The 15,136-nt window shown below is 42.1% G+C and overlaps 1 protein-coding gene across 1 annotated transcript in view; it reads left to right on the top strand.

The window, feature by feature from the left end:
• LOC147121243 (protein FAM161A-like) overlaps positions 1 to 15,132 on the top strand; it is a 46,249-nt gene extending 31,117 nt beyond the window's left edge. Inside the window, 5 exon segments of the mRNA XM_085981453.1 lie at positions 1,960 to 2,127; positions 6,782 to 6,881; positions 8,227 to 8,376; positions 8,378 to 8,400; positions 10,012 to 15,132. Coding sequence (XP_085837579.1) covers positions 1,960 to 2,127; positions 6,782 to 6,881; positions 8,227 to 8,376; positions 8,378 to 8,400; positions 10,012 to 10,117 — 547 coding nt within the window. The 3' untranslated portion in view covers positions 10,118 to 15,132.
• Positions 15,133 to 15,136: the final 4 nt, after the last annotated feature.

The raw sequence follows: 15,136 nt of genomic DNA, 5'->3' as shown, positions 1-15,136 counted from the left end.
CCCCTTCGCCCGGCACCTTCCCGTGCAAGCGCAGGAGATGCCACACATGCCCTTTTACTTTCCCACTGTCCAGAGCCCCAAACACTCCTTCCAGGTGAAACAGCGATTTACTTGTACTTCTTGCAATTTAGTATACTGTATTCGCTGCTCACGATGCGGTTTTCTCTACATTGGGGAGACCAAACGCAGATTGGGTGACCGCTTTGCGGAACACCTCCGTTCAGTCCGTAAGGGTGACCCCGAGCTTCCGGTCGCCTGTCACTTTAATTCTCCGCCCCACTCCCACTCAGACCTCACCGTCCTCGGCCTCCTACACTGTTCCAATGAAGCTCAATGTAAGCTCGGGGAACAGCAGCTCATCTTTCGATTAGGTACTTTACCGCCTTCTGGACTCAACATAGAGTTCAACAATTTCAGACCATAACCTCTGCCCCTATCCTTTTTTTTTTCCCATTTATTTTACTTTACATTTTTGTTCTCTCTCCCACATGGCAGCTGTCTTTCATTCTGCCAGCGCTATTTACACTTCATCTAGAGCCATCTTTTGTTTCTTAACTTGTCCCATTACCATCTCCTTTTGCCTTGCACCATCTCTTAATCTCTCTTAATCTCTCCTGCCTTCCATCCTATCACAGACCTTCCCTTTTGTTCTTTCCTCCCCTCCCCCCTTTCCCTGCCCCAACACTTGCTTAAAAACCTGTTACATCTCCAGCTTTTTCCAGTTCTGACGAAGGGTCATCAACCTGAAACGTTAACTCTGTTTCTCTCTCCGCAGATGCTGCTTGACCTGCTGAGTATTTCCAGCATTTTCCGTTTTTAATGGAGAAATCTGTCTTGGCTTTGTAAGCAATTAGTCTTTTTCTAGTTAGAAACTTCCAATAGTGAGCTTTGAAAAGTTTGATAACTAGTGCTCATTGGCTGAAGCATAGAAGTGGTATTCTTTGGAAGATGGAAAAGTTCCACGTTTGTTAGACTAGAAATATCAGCATTTACAGGGCCGTTATTGATAATTATTAATGTTTTTACTCCGCTCAATTTTTTGTCCAGAGATTGAATGTACTCTTCAAATATCGTAAAAGTTATTAAAGATTGCCAAATGAAATAGTAAATGATGTCTCCAGAGAAGTGTTGAACATTTTGCAACATCTTTGCTGCACACGTTTACCAATGAACCGAAGAGGAAGCCTCTTGGATCCGTCCATATTGGTCACTAAAAGAGTCGCTTGCTCCCTGCTCCGTTTCCCACCAACATAATTCAAAGTTCATATGGTTAACTCCATATAACCTGAATAATTATTAGATTGTGCCAGACAATAAATATTAACTAAAAGGACTTCAAAGGGAGAAGGAGGCTACTGTTGTAGCTGCAGCAGTATAGAAAGACTTTGACAATAGGGTGCTGAGTTTATTTTTCTCCCATTGAATATAAACCATATGTAGACATTTAAAGCTAAATATATTCTGTTTCTGTGGTATGGTATTTAACTTCTAGTTGCTTTAACATATTGAGACTCAAAATTAACAAGTATTTTGTTAATTTATAAAAGGCACATGGGAGAACATTTGATAGTGCAGCAACAATAATGGATGTAAAAGAGTTTTTTTTTTTTAAGTCTTTTACAGGAAAGCATTTTGATCTGTGGATTTTCACGTACTGTATATACAAGTTTTCTTCCCTCAATTTTCTGGTTAAATTTATATTTGGAAAATGATATTGTCTCATCCTGTAGATATACTTTACAAACCTGTCAAGTAAGAAACGCCAAAGTTGCATGATAAAAAAAAAATGAGTGAAATTCTGTGGATTTTATATCTACTTTGAAGTAGACCTGAAGTTATCGAATGCTGCCAATATGAGAATTCTCCAACTTAAGATGGATTGAAACTTAACAATTTCTAATTGGTTAAACATTTCTGCAGGTATTGGTACTAAATTTTCTACTTTATCACTCTCTGTAGGAAATCCCTGGATGAGAAAAAGAAGAAAGAAGAACTTGAAGAAAACTGGAAACGAGAACAGAAACTCAGGGAGAGAAAATTGAAAAAATTCATATCTACCCGCGCCCAGGCCAATGATCCACACCAGAGCCTGGCTGAAGTATTGAACTCAAAAGTAAAACAATACAGGTGTGTTTTTAGTCAATACATGTGTGATAACCTCCTGAGGCTTGGGAGCAGTTTAGGATTCAACAAAGGAGGACAAAGGGATTAATTAAGAAAGGGAAAATAGAGTATGAGAGTAAGCTTGCAGGGAACATAAAAACTGACTGTAAAAGCTTTTATAGATATGTGAAGAGAAAAAGATTGGTGAAGTCAAGCGTAGGTCCCTTGCAGTCAGAATCAGGAGAATTTATAATGGGGAACAAAGAAATGGCAGACCAATTCAATACATATTTTGGTTCTGTCTTCACAAAGGAGGACACAAATAACCTCCCAGAGATGTCAGGGAACATAGGGTCTGATGAAAGGGAGGAACTGAAAGAAATCAGTATTTGTAGGGAAATGCTGTTAGGGAAATTGATGGGATTGAAGGCCGATAAATTCCCAGGGCCTGATAATCTACATCCTAGGGTACTTAAGGAAGTGGCCCGAGAAATAGTAGATGCATTGCTGATCATCTTCCAACATTCAATGGAATCTGGAACAGTACCCATGGATTGGAGGGTAGCTAATGTTACCCCACTATTCAAAAAAGGTGGTAGAGAGAAAACGGGGAATTACAGACCGGTAAGCCTGACATCGGTAGTGGGGAAAATGCTAGAGTCCATTATAAAAGATGTAATAGCAGAACACTTGGAAAACAGTGACAGGATCGGACAAAGTCAACATGGATTTACAAAAGGTAAATCGTGCTTGACTAATCTACTGGAATTTTTTGAGGATGTAACTGGTAAAATAGATAAGGGAGAACCAGTGGATGTGGTGTATTTGGACTTTCAGAAGGCTTTCGATAAGGTCCCGCATAAGAGATTAGCGTGTAAAGTTAAGGCACATGGGATTGGGGGCAAGGTATTGACTTGGATAGAGAACTGGTTGGCAGACAGGAAGCAAAGAGTTGGAACAAACGGGTCTTGTTCCGAGTGGCAGGCAGTGATTAGTGGGGTACCGCAGGGATCGGTCCTTGGACCCCAGCTGTTCACAATATATATTAATGATCTAGACAAGGGAACTAGATGTAGTCCAAATTTGCAGATGTCACAAAGCTGGGTGGGCATGTGTGCTGTGAGGAGGATGCCGAGAAACTACAGGATGATTTGGACAGGTTGGGTGATTGGGCAGAAGCATGGCAGATGCAATATAACGTGGATAAATGTGAGGTTATCCACTTTGGTGGCAAAAACAGGAAGGCAGATTATTATCTGAATGGCAATAGATTGGGAGAAGAGGAAGTGCAACGAGACCTGGGTGTCCTTGTGCACCAGTCGCTGAAGGTAAGCATGCAGGTGCAGCAGGCGGTTAAGAAGGCAAATGGTATGTTGGCCTTCGTAGCGAGAGGGTTTGAGTACAAGAACAAGGATGTCTTGCTGCAGTTGTACAGGGCCTTGGTGAGACCACACCTTGAGTATTGTGTGCAGTTTTGGTCGCCTTATCTGAGGAAGGATGTTCTTGCCATGGAAGGCGTTCAGCAAAGATTCACCAGGCTGATACCTGGGATGGCAGGAATGACGTATGAGGAGAGATTGGGTCGATTGGGCTTGTACTCGCTGGAGTTTAGAAGAATGAGAGGGGATCTCATTGAAACTTATAAAATTCTGACAGGACTGGACAGACTAGATGCAGGAAGGATGTTCCCGATGGTCGGGGAGTCCAGAACCAGGGGTCACAGTCTAAGGATAAGGGGTAGGCCATTTATGACAGAAATGAGGAGGAATTTCTTCACCCAGAGAGTGATGAACCTGTGGAATTCTCTACCACAGAAGGCAGTAGAGGCCAATACACTAAATATATTCAAGAAGGAGTTGGATATATTTCTTAAGGCTAAAGGGATCAAGGGGTATGGGGAGAAAGTAGGGACCGGGTACTGAATTTGGATGATCAGCCATTATCGCATTGAAAGGCGGAGCAAGCTCGAGGGGCCGAATGGCCTACTCCTACTCCTATCCCTATCTTCTATGTTTCTATGTTTGGACCAGGGTTTTAGTGTGTGCATAGTGAATTAACCCACTGTGCTGTTGGACCACAGCCTTTCTGAATTCTAGCTGTGTGCAATTATTTCTGTTCCTATCCCTGCTCCCCCCCCCACCCCCAGTTGAATGCTGAATTTAACATTCAAAAAATATTCAATCATTTTAACAGTTTACAAAACATTTAAGATGTGGGCGACGAAATTGACCTCTGTAACACCCATTTTTTGGGCTCTATGAGGCCTCTTAAACTACCAAAATAGCGTCTGCAACACACACTTCCAGGAGGAAGTGCGCCCGATGCCATATTTGGTGGCACTAGCAACCACCAGCAGCATGCCGAGCAGGCAGATCATTACGTCAATCAGCGTGTAACACTGATTTGACACCAGCGCTGCCATATTGGAGCTCCAGCCTGAGCCCTCTCTTAACCTCGCACAGCTGAACACGTGTTCAATGGCATGAAGGAGCCCCACCCCCCCCAACCAGTGCTATTTAAAGGGATCATCAACTACTTGCAGGTTAGTTACTGGATTATTTCTTCTGGCTGTTGCTGCAATTCTATGCTTTTTGGGTGCTTTTCCATACTTGTTAAAAGTTTCAATAGTCTACAGGGAGTGAGCTGGCTAGTGCTGAAGTACTTTTTTGTGACTTAGACTTGTGCACAAGCCAGTTGCTTCCAGACATGGGTGGCCTAGTAGGACTTCCTCTTGCCTTGAGCATGACTGGGAGAATGAGCAGAGGCCCACAGAGCAGGACAAGCTGCTGAAGCGAGAGGAGGGGGGAGAAGGGCTCTCAGCAGGAGGCGATATATGCAGAGGGTCTTTAGTGAGCAGATCTGTTGGAGAACAGATTACTGGAGTGCTATGATGCCCTGGAAGCCCCTTTGCATACTGGTATCCAGACCCATGATGGCAGCAGTCTGACCTCCTATAGCAGCAAGCTGTGATTGTATGACAGCAGTCTGGGCTTCCACTGCAGCACTCCGATATTAAGTGGATGCAACTTGTGCTGCAGTGGAAGCTGAGACATCAGCCACCAGATGCTGCATCATGGTTGGCTCCATGGGTGTGTTCATGGAGGTGGCCAACCATTCCATGGGCTCCAAGCTCTGCACTAAGCCCTGTGCCAAGTTGGTGCTGGACTCCTCCATGCTCTTGACATTGAACGCCAGCTTTCCGGCAGGCTTCCCAGTGCACCAAGCATTTGGGTGTGTACACCCATCGGCCGCCTTCTGTAGCCTGGCCCATCGAAGTCCTCATCTGAGACGTCTGCAGCAGAACGAGAGTGCGAGCTCACCCTCCAGTGAGCTGGCACCTGTGCTATCCTTTCCCCCAGCCCTGGCTCCAGTGCACTTGTGCCCAGTGTCTCACCACGTGCAGATCCTGCCTCTATGCTATCCTCTAAATTACGCACAGTGTCCATATCTGAGCTGGTGGCTGCGACTGGGAAATCGCGTGATGGTGTCCCTTCATCTTTGCTTTCTTGTTGCTCTTCCTCCACTACCAGGGCAGGTTCCTGTTCTTGAGTATCTGAAATGAAAAAGGGACACGGGTTGGGTTGAGTTGAAGGGAGAGGAGAAAGTAAGAAGTGCATGCTTACGCCATCTGTAGCTTGTAAGTCAGAATAGATTGAGGGAGAATTGGGATGAGATGGAGGATTAGGTATGCGGTTACCCTCATCTTCAATGGTTTCGGCCACGCCGGTGGCCACGGCCTCAGCAATGGCCCCTCCCATAATGGCCAGCACTGTCTCCTCCATGGGGGTTAAAACATGCAGGTGCGCCTCTCCCCCTCCCATTAATTCCTGGTGCCTCTTGTTGTGCGCCACCTTCTCCTGCAAGAAAGAGGGAAGTGTGTCAGTGAGTGTCGTGCAATATGTTTGGGTGATGTGGCTGCTATGGTTGAATAGGTGCCAGTGTGTGCAAGCTTTGAAATGTGGGTGCGAGGCTTGCAACAGTGCTAAGTGTGTGAGGGTGAGGTAAAGTACATAAATATTAGGCATAAGTCCTGATTGTTAGAGATTGTTGGTGAGTAATAGGGGTGTTGTGAATTGAGCAGTGGATGCGGCTAGTGCTGCAGTTGGCAGGATATGGCACTTGAAGATGCACTCCCTGACCGTGATAACTCGTGTGAGATCATTAAACTTCTTCCTGCACTGCATCCAGATCCTTTGGGCTACACTCCTGGCATTGACCTCCTACACTTCGCTACCTCTTGTCACTGCCTTCTAAACAAGGAGGGCCTTCTCTGAGGGTACAAGACATCTCTCCTTCTTTCCACCTCTTCCACCAAGACCGCCAATGCAACGTCCAAAAAACCTTGATGCACATTCTCTCCCATAGTCAGCCATTGTTGATTCTTCCACAGCACAATATCCAGCACCACCAGCAGCCACAATGCACCTCCCCTTTAGGAGGTGCAGGCTAGCTTTAAATAGTGCTAGGCACTAACGATATTGGGGCCCCTGCTGATGCGTGCAGCCAATGAACAGTGTGGGGAGCGCTGGCTGCACGCAGAAATAGTGCAAATGCACAGGCTGCATGAAGTTGGTGTCCTGCCTGCATTTCAATCAACTGGCACGGGTTAATCATGCATGACAATCCTTGCACCGGTTTTCGGGGGTTATCGAATTTAACCCCCATTGTGTCTTAGCAGGAATCGCCAAAGAAAAAGGACAAAAGAGTACCTTCTGGAACTTGAGGAGATGCAGGAGAGAGTAAACAGGAGGCCTCTGCTCTTAGAAGAGCTCACACAGGTATGTTGTTAAAACATTATGAACTCCATAAGTATTCCTCATTACAAATGTTAACATTTATTCTAGTTGATTTTCAGACTTTTTTCTGCATATTTCAAAAGGAGTGTAATTAGCCTTGTTCTGGTGAATCATATTGTTTCTTTGGGTTAAATGCCTATTACTTTGTGCTTGTCAGCTGCGGCTCAGTTGGTAGCACACTCGCCTCTCAGTCAGAAGGTTGTGGGTTCAAGTCCCACTCCAGGAACTTAAGCACATAAAGCTAGGCTGACACTCCAATGCAGTGCTGAGGGAGTGCTGCACTGTCAGAGGTGCCATCTGCTTTCTCAGGTGGACGTAAAAGATACCATGGCACTATTTTGAAGAAGAGCAGGGGAGTTATCCCCAGTGTCCTGGCCAACATTTATCCCTCAACCAACATAACAAAAACAGATTATCTGGTCATTATCACATTGCTGTGGGAGCTTGCTGTGCGCAATTGGCTGCCGCGTTTTCCACATTACAACAGTGACTAGACTTCTAAAGTACTTCATTGGCTGTAAAGCGCTTTGAGATGTCCAGTGGTCGTGAAAGGCGCTATATAAATGCAAGTCATTCTTTCTTTCTTGTGTTAAAGGGATGCTACATTGCTAACTGGTTTCTGAATTTCAACAAAGAATGAGGAACTAATGTTGGACATAAATGTGTCTTTGTAGTTTTGTTTATCAATAAGGACCAGACTGTATATTTGAAAATGACCAGGGAAAATATAAATGTGAAAGCAGCTAAGATTCCAGATAATGTGTACTGCTGGCCTAGTAACATGCAATAAAAACTTGCTTCTCACCCTGATGGATTCATTTGTTTTTTCACTTGACAATCCGATCCTGGAATAGGGATATAGAGCTGAAATATGTGAGAATTTATTTAGTGAAAAGTATTAAAGGGTGAAAGGTACATGGAATATATAACATTTATAAACTGCGTTCCGCTCTTCAAAACCTTTTTTTTGTGGAAGAGGTATGACTAATTATAATGATTTTATTTATTCATGGTACTCTGTGTAGGAGTTTAGGTGGTCAGGGCCGTCCTCTTGCTGATGAAATGGTAGTTCGGAGGAGCTCTCAAAATAGCTAGTAAATATATTACCATCTTAATTTAATATGCAGCTGTCTGTAATCATAGACCTACAATAATTTCTGATCTATTGTAATAGAAAGAAGGAATATGATATCTCAATAGGCAATGTCTTATTCAGATATTATCTTGGCTGCCAACTGTACAATCCTTCGTATGAAGTTGCAAAAGCCAGTTTGGTAAAAAGTTAAAAAGAAAATAGAACTAAGCTGTTAAATGTTATTGTATACAGAGAAATGCCAGAAGAGCAGCAGAGAGATATTATGCTGCAGCACTAAAAGAGCGGGGATTAAGTGAAGATTTTGTTTCCAGAAAAGGTCACTCTGTTCTAGACTTCAGTTCACATTCCAGCGATGAAGAGTCTGAGAAGAATGAAGATGACTGACAACAATATAAATGAGGAAAGGTAACCATTTTCTGCACTTTGGACAACTCACTTTTGTTTTAAATGTTTGAGAGGTTTTCCGTTATCCAATTTTAAGAAAACTATTTATCTTGTTACATTTCAACAATTGGTGGGCAATTATGAATTTGGGATCTAGCTTGCTTAAATATCAGTGATTTAAAAAAATAAGAATTCTAGTGGCTAGGGTTTGTTTCAGGGTATGATGTTATCCTACTCCTTTTAATATTGCCAGTAGAAATTTTCTTGCACTGTTTGTGTGCCAAAATAAGTGCAATGAAAACCTGATAATATTTAACTCGCACTCAGTAGAGGATGGGAATGTCTTTTATTGTTTTTAATTACAATTTCATCCTGCCCTGATGAGATTGTATAGTTTTCGGTTTAATTATTTTTCCCTCTTATATCACCAGGGTAGGTGAGGATTAAATAGTGTCTAAAATTTATGGTGAAACTTGATTAACCAATGTGGTTTCATTTAACTTTTGTTGCATCTTTGAATTCCAACATACAGGGTATCAGTTATTACTGTAAAGCTATCCCAATTGCAGAATAATTTACGTTATATCATCCTCACACACTATTTAAATAATATGGTATAGTCAATTTGGTGTTTGTTACTTTCATTGGGCCAATGTTAGGAATTAAATAAACAAATCTTCAGGATCCTACAGATCTTTCATCAGGTGAAAAGAAAGAAATGTGTTGCAGCTCATCCAGCTAAAATGTTCAGCTGAACATTTGGGCCGTGAAATTCGGCTCCTTTGCGCCTGCCGTTGGCTCCTCTGGGGGGCACAAAGGGCTTATTGCCCGGGCGAGGGCGCCTCCCGAGAAATTCAGCGGGGCACTACTGAGGCGCTAGCCGATAGTGCCACGCCTCGGGCCGCCGGCGATGATTTCATCGCCGTGCACTGCAACCCCTTAGCGCCCCGCTGCGACCCCTTACCGCCCCACGGCAGAAATTTGGCTGCGTCCTGCGAGGCTGCCGCAGGGGAAGTCAGCACCAGCCTCACGTGTCACGAGCCGGGCCGACCTCTGCTTGCAGGGCACTAATTAAAGGGAGGTGCAGCCGCGACCTGCGGCAAAAAATTTTTTTGAGGTCGGCCCTCCGTGGTGGGAATTGGCGTGGTCTGTGGCCGCCATTGCACAGCCCGGCACCGTGTCTCGATGCTGGGCTGCAGCCACAGCACCACACCGCCCTGGTGGGCTAGTGTGGCCCATCCGAGGCCCTGCAGAGCTCGCAGCGTCCCTCCCCTTTAAAAGAAGGGGAGCACGCTGAAACGCGTCAGAGCTACGCCGGCGCTACCGCACTTTGCGCCCCCAACACCGCCCCGAGAGGAAGTGGAGCACCCAAGATAGCGCTCTGCTTCCTCGCAGGGGCGGTGAGCTGAATTTAGTGGCTTTAGTACTTCTGCGCCAGGCACTAATTCGGTTACCACCTCCAAACGGGGCATAACCAAATTTCGCTCCCTCGGTGAGATTGGCATCTCGTAAATAAAAGTCAAATTTGCTCAATTGTAAACTTTTCTAAGCTATTTCTAAGGCTTTTACCCGTAAGCACTAAGATTAGAACAGTGGAGGCTATTGGTATGGGTCTGAAACTTGTTTCTCTAGTTCTCAAGAAGAAGCTGATGGATTTGAATCTTATGACTACCAAAATGGTATTGAGGAATCAAGGTACACGGAAGAAAAGGAGGACAAAGAATGTGAAGATGAGTGAGTAAAAGAAAGTGGCAAGAAGTCTGAAGAATTTGATAGAAATGATTAACTGTATAAGTGAGATTTTATACTATCAGTTATGTTTACTTTAATATTTATTTTTTTCTAGTGGATACTATTTTTGTGAAGTTAAAAGATTAACTTTTTAAATATGATCAAAGACTGATTAATTCTGGCATTAATGGCAAGACACTTAATTTGATGATGAAACGGATTTATTTTTATTACTAAAGTTAAATGCTTTCTAATAAGGGTCTGGCAAGTTTGTGTTGTGTATTCTCAACCATATACCAGAAATCCTACTGATATTAATGTCAACTCTTTTTACATATTGTGAAGATGCTTGAAAGCACTTTTCTGGTGCCTGTGTTGAATTACTTTTATGCTGCATATTAACAAGGATAGACACTTGCATTAACAACATTTAGACTGTTTTCTAAACCTTTTGGCCAAATATTCAGCCTGTAAAAATTGAAAATGGCAATGAAGGTACTCTCATCACATACAGAGGTAAATTTATATGCACTTAAAATAGTTAGTCTATAGTACATGGACTGCATATTTGTGGCGTAGGTGTGGTGGTGCGATGTTTGCAAGCACAGGCAGCCAAGGTGTTGGTGTCGATAAAAACGTACCGGTGATAATTCTCATAGTAGAATTCAGCTGGACAGCAACAGATTTGACACGTGGACTTGATGGCCATGCCGGAGAGCAGTACACCAGGGTGAGTGCTGCCGTACGGAGGGTTTGAACGTCTGCTCCCCAAATGAGCTCGGCATAAAAACCTTGTATATCTCCTTGATAATCTATTTTTCAATTCGAGTGCAATGATTGACCATTCACTGAAAGTGCCCAATCAATATGAAGCAGCTATTAACGAAGCTACCCTAATGCATTTCAAGGTCATTTGATATAAGAACATAAGAAATAGGAGCAGGAGTAGACTATTCGGCCCTTTGAGCCTGCTCCACCATTCAATGAGATCATGGCTGATCTTCTGCCTCAACTCCATTCACCGGCCCTATCTCCATATCCCTTGATGCCCTTACTAGTCAGAAATTTATGGACTTCTGTTTTGAATATACCCAATGACTGAGCCTCCACAGCCCTCTGGGTAGAGAATTCCAAAGATTCACCACCCTCTGTGTGAAGAAATTTCTTCTCATCTCATTCCTGAATGGCCTATCCTTTGTCCTGAGGCTGTGGCCCCTGGTTCTAGACTCCCCAGCCAAGGGAAACATTCTCCCAGCATCCATCCTATCAAGACCTGTAATAGTTTTGTATGCTTCAATGAGATCCCCCCTCATTCTTCTGAATTCAGGAGAATACAGGCCTAGTTTACTCAATCTCTTCTCGTACGACAGTTCCGCCATCCCAGGAATTGATGAATTGAAACAGATTATTTCCTGCACTTCTTTTCCTCATTGATAAGAGCAGGTATTTCTTTTAAAATATAAGGTATTTCTTTTAAATATTAGGTATAGGCACTGGCTTTTGGTGTGTTAGTTACAGCTGTCTGGAAAAATGCTTTGTGTGAATTTGAAGACTATTTGTCTTGTGCTGATGCTGAAGTCCATCTCAGAGGTGGCATTGATATCACAGCTTTGTGCCTGCAAATATTGAACTTGGAGATCCTTGTTGCCAAGTTGACCGTACAGAAAATCAGAAAGCTTTCTTCATCCTTTTAGCTGAAATTGAGAATGGGCTGTGTGATCCTGAAGGGTCAAAAGCATAAATGCACATTTTGTGTATTATTAGTGGGAAGGATTTGTGATATTCAATACAAATTTTGAAACTGGAAGCTAGCATTAACCAGAGACAAAAGATTAATTTACTGGCAGTGTACCAACTGAAAGATGCAACAGGCATTGGCTGGGAAGAATAGTGTAGGTGACAAGTATCAACCATGAAAAGTAGTGAACTATTTAGAATTGTGGAAGACTGAAACACACTTAAATAATTGATTAATGGCAAAAAGATAATTTTCTGGTATGTGAGAAAATAATTAAGACTTGCCAATCATGGAAAAAAAAGAATGAAGAGTGCTATTTAGAAAAAGACTTCAATTTGAATGGAATGCAGAAGATCGAATTAATCAACGTGATTGTGCATGGCGCAAAATTCTTAAATGGATACAAATGAGGCAAATTCCTAATTGAACAAATGAGTAAGAATTCTTTATTTTGTGTACTGCAGTGTAGCCATGAATTTGATTCTAGTAAATCCAACCTTGAAAGAGCTTTAATACACAAAATGGTCAGAAAAGGTATTGGTAACAATGTTGTATTGCATTAAAACTAGAGTTAAGTTGCTGTGTATTAAATATTCTCTCCTGATAGTACTGTAAGACGAAGAACTAATTATAATTGGATTTGTCTGCCATATAAAAGATAACCTGCTCATTTTGCACAAACACATATAGGTTGGGGAGAGGAATGCATCAATGTGATTTAAAAAAAAATTACACTGCACTACAGTTTCTTCTTTAAAATGTAAGTAAATTTCTGTCTTATTAAAACATTTTTAGTATAGGGAATTGGCAAGCAAACAATTATTAATGGACAAGTTGCTTTCAAATGAATTAAATCACTATGCATTAAAAATGCATTTGGCAAAGCACCTGAACAAGCTTTACATTCTAGTGAAGCAAACTATAAGATGTTCAGGTTGGTTCCTGATAATTAACTGAAGTATTCTGTGAAACATTGAACCTTTTGAACTAATGCATCTGCTAAATAAAGCAATTTGCTGTGGCGTAACAGTTGGAAAGACTTATTTTATATTTGAATTTGTACCATTGAGTCTTTTAATAATGGATTAATCCTCAAGTAGACAACCATGTACATTTTTCCTAAAGCTGTATTGTTTTATACTGTTGGAAATTATTAATATTTTCACTGATACCACTAACACCAGTCAAAAGCTACCTAAAAAAGAAGCTTGTTTGATCTCTTAATAATGAAAAATGGATTTTTATCAGCTTGCATTATTATTTGCCTGTTGTGTTCCATATCCATTTTTACATTTCTTGCTTTTCCCTTAGCCCACCACCACTTAAATCACAATAGGCAAACCTATTAAGAACGTAATAGGAACAGGAGTAGGTCTTTCGGCCCTTCGAGCCTGCTCCGCTATTCGGTGAGATCATGGCTGATCTTCTGCCTCAACTCCATTCGCCATATCCCTTGATGCCCTTACCAGTCAGAAATCTATCGCCTTCTGTTTCGAATATACCCAATGACTGAGCCTCCACAGCCTTCTGGGGTAGAGAATTCCAAAGATACACCACCCTCTGTGTGAAGAAATCTCTTCTCATCTCAGTCCTGAATGGCCTATCCTTTGTCGTGAGGCTGTGGCCCCTGGTTCTAGACTCCCCAGCCAAGGGTAACATTCTCCCAGCATCCATCCTTTAATAATATTGTATGCTTCAATGAGATCCCCTCTCATTCTTCTGAATTCAAGAGAATACAGGCCTAGTTTACTCAATCTCTTCTCATATGACAGTCCCGCCATCCCAGAAATCAATCTCGTGAACCTTTGTTGCACTCCCTCTATGGCAAGTATATCCTTCCTTAGGTAAGACCACCAAAATTGTACACAGTACTCCAGGTGTGGTCTCACCAAGGCCCTATATAATTGGAGTAAGACTTCTTTACTCCTGTACTCAAATCCTCTTGTAATGAAGGCCAGCATACCATTTGCCTTCCTAATGGCTTGCTACACCTGCACATTCACTTTCAGTGACTCATGTGCAAGGACACCCAGGTCCTTTTGAGCATCTGCATTCCCCAATCTTTCACCATTTAGGAAATACTCTGCCTTTGTTTTTCCTACCAAAGTGGATAACTTCACATTTAACCACATTATATTCCATCTGCCATGTTCTCGCCCACTCACTGAGCCTGTCGAGATCCCCGTGAAGCCTCTTCACATCTTCACAACTGACACTGCCACCTAGCTTTGTATCATCAGCAAATTTGGAAATGTTATATTTAGTCCCCTCATCCAAATCATTGATATAGATTGTGAATAGCTGGGGCCCAAGCACCGATCCTTGCGGTACCCCACTAGTCACAGCCCGCCATCCTGAAAAAGACCCGTTTATCCCTACTCTTTGTTTTCTGTCTGTTAACCAATTCTCAATCCATGCTAGTATATTACCCCAAATTCCATGTGCCCTAATTTTGTTCACCAACCTCTTGTGTGGGACCTTATCGAAGGCCTTCTGAAAATCCAAATACACCACATCTACCGGTTCCCCTTTGTCTACTCCACTAGTTACATCCTCAAAGAACTCCAATAGGTTTGTCAAACAGGATTTCCCTTCCATAAATCCATGTTGACTCTGCTCAATCTTACTATTAGTTTCTAAATGCCCAGTTATTGCATCCTTCATAATAGATTCCAGCATTTCCCCAACTACTGATGTGAGGCTAACAGGTTTGTACTTCCCCGTATCTCTGACTTCCATAACCGATGAGTAAATGATGTAAAACTTGGATATATAGTGCATCTTGTAACATTAAAAACGTCTTAGTGTTTCACATACACAATTACTTTTGAACGTCAAGGACTGTTTTGTAGAAAAATAGGGTAGCCATCCTACACCACACACAGCAATGAGATAAATGACCAGTTAATTTGTTCTATTTTGTTTTGCTTTTGAAATAGCATGAAGAAAATATAAATTACTTAGCAGTGTGCAACAATGCAAAGCTTTGGTTTTTTTGACCAAAGGAAAACACCAAATTGCATTCTAAAAGTTTTTAAGGAAAAAAGTACAGATCTAACTGGTTTATTTCTTAGGCACCAGCTCAGTTGGAGAAATCAAAATAATACCGCTTTCAATCTCTCCATAGATATTAAACAAATGGTATACTTTAATGTAGTGGGTATTTATTTTGAACTTCTGTGACAACCAATTTTTAACAATGTGTACAAATTTATTTGCTTTGCATTTTGAAGTTTGTATTGTAATTTGATATTTTGATCTATTAAAATGCTTATTTTATGTTGCTTT

This window comes from Somniosus microcephalus, chromosome 3 (assembly GCF_052327205.1).
Source record: "Somniosus microcephalus isolate GS21.2 chromosome 3, FLI_Smic_1.0, whole genome shotgun sequence".
Classification (NCBI taxonomy): domain Eukaryota; kingdom Metazoa; phylum Chordata; class Chondrichthyes; order Squaliformes; family Somniosidae; genus Somniosus; species Somniosus microcephalus.
Note: the sequence above shows the minus strand (reverse complement) of the source record. Positions and strands in the feature narration are given on the sequence as shown.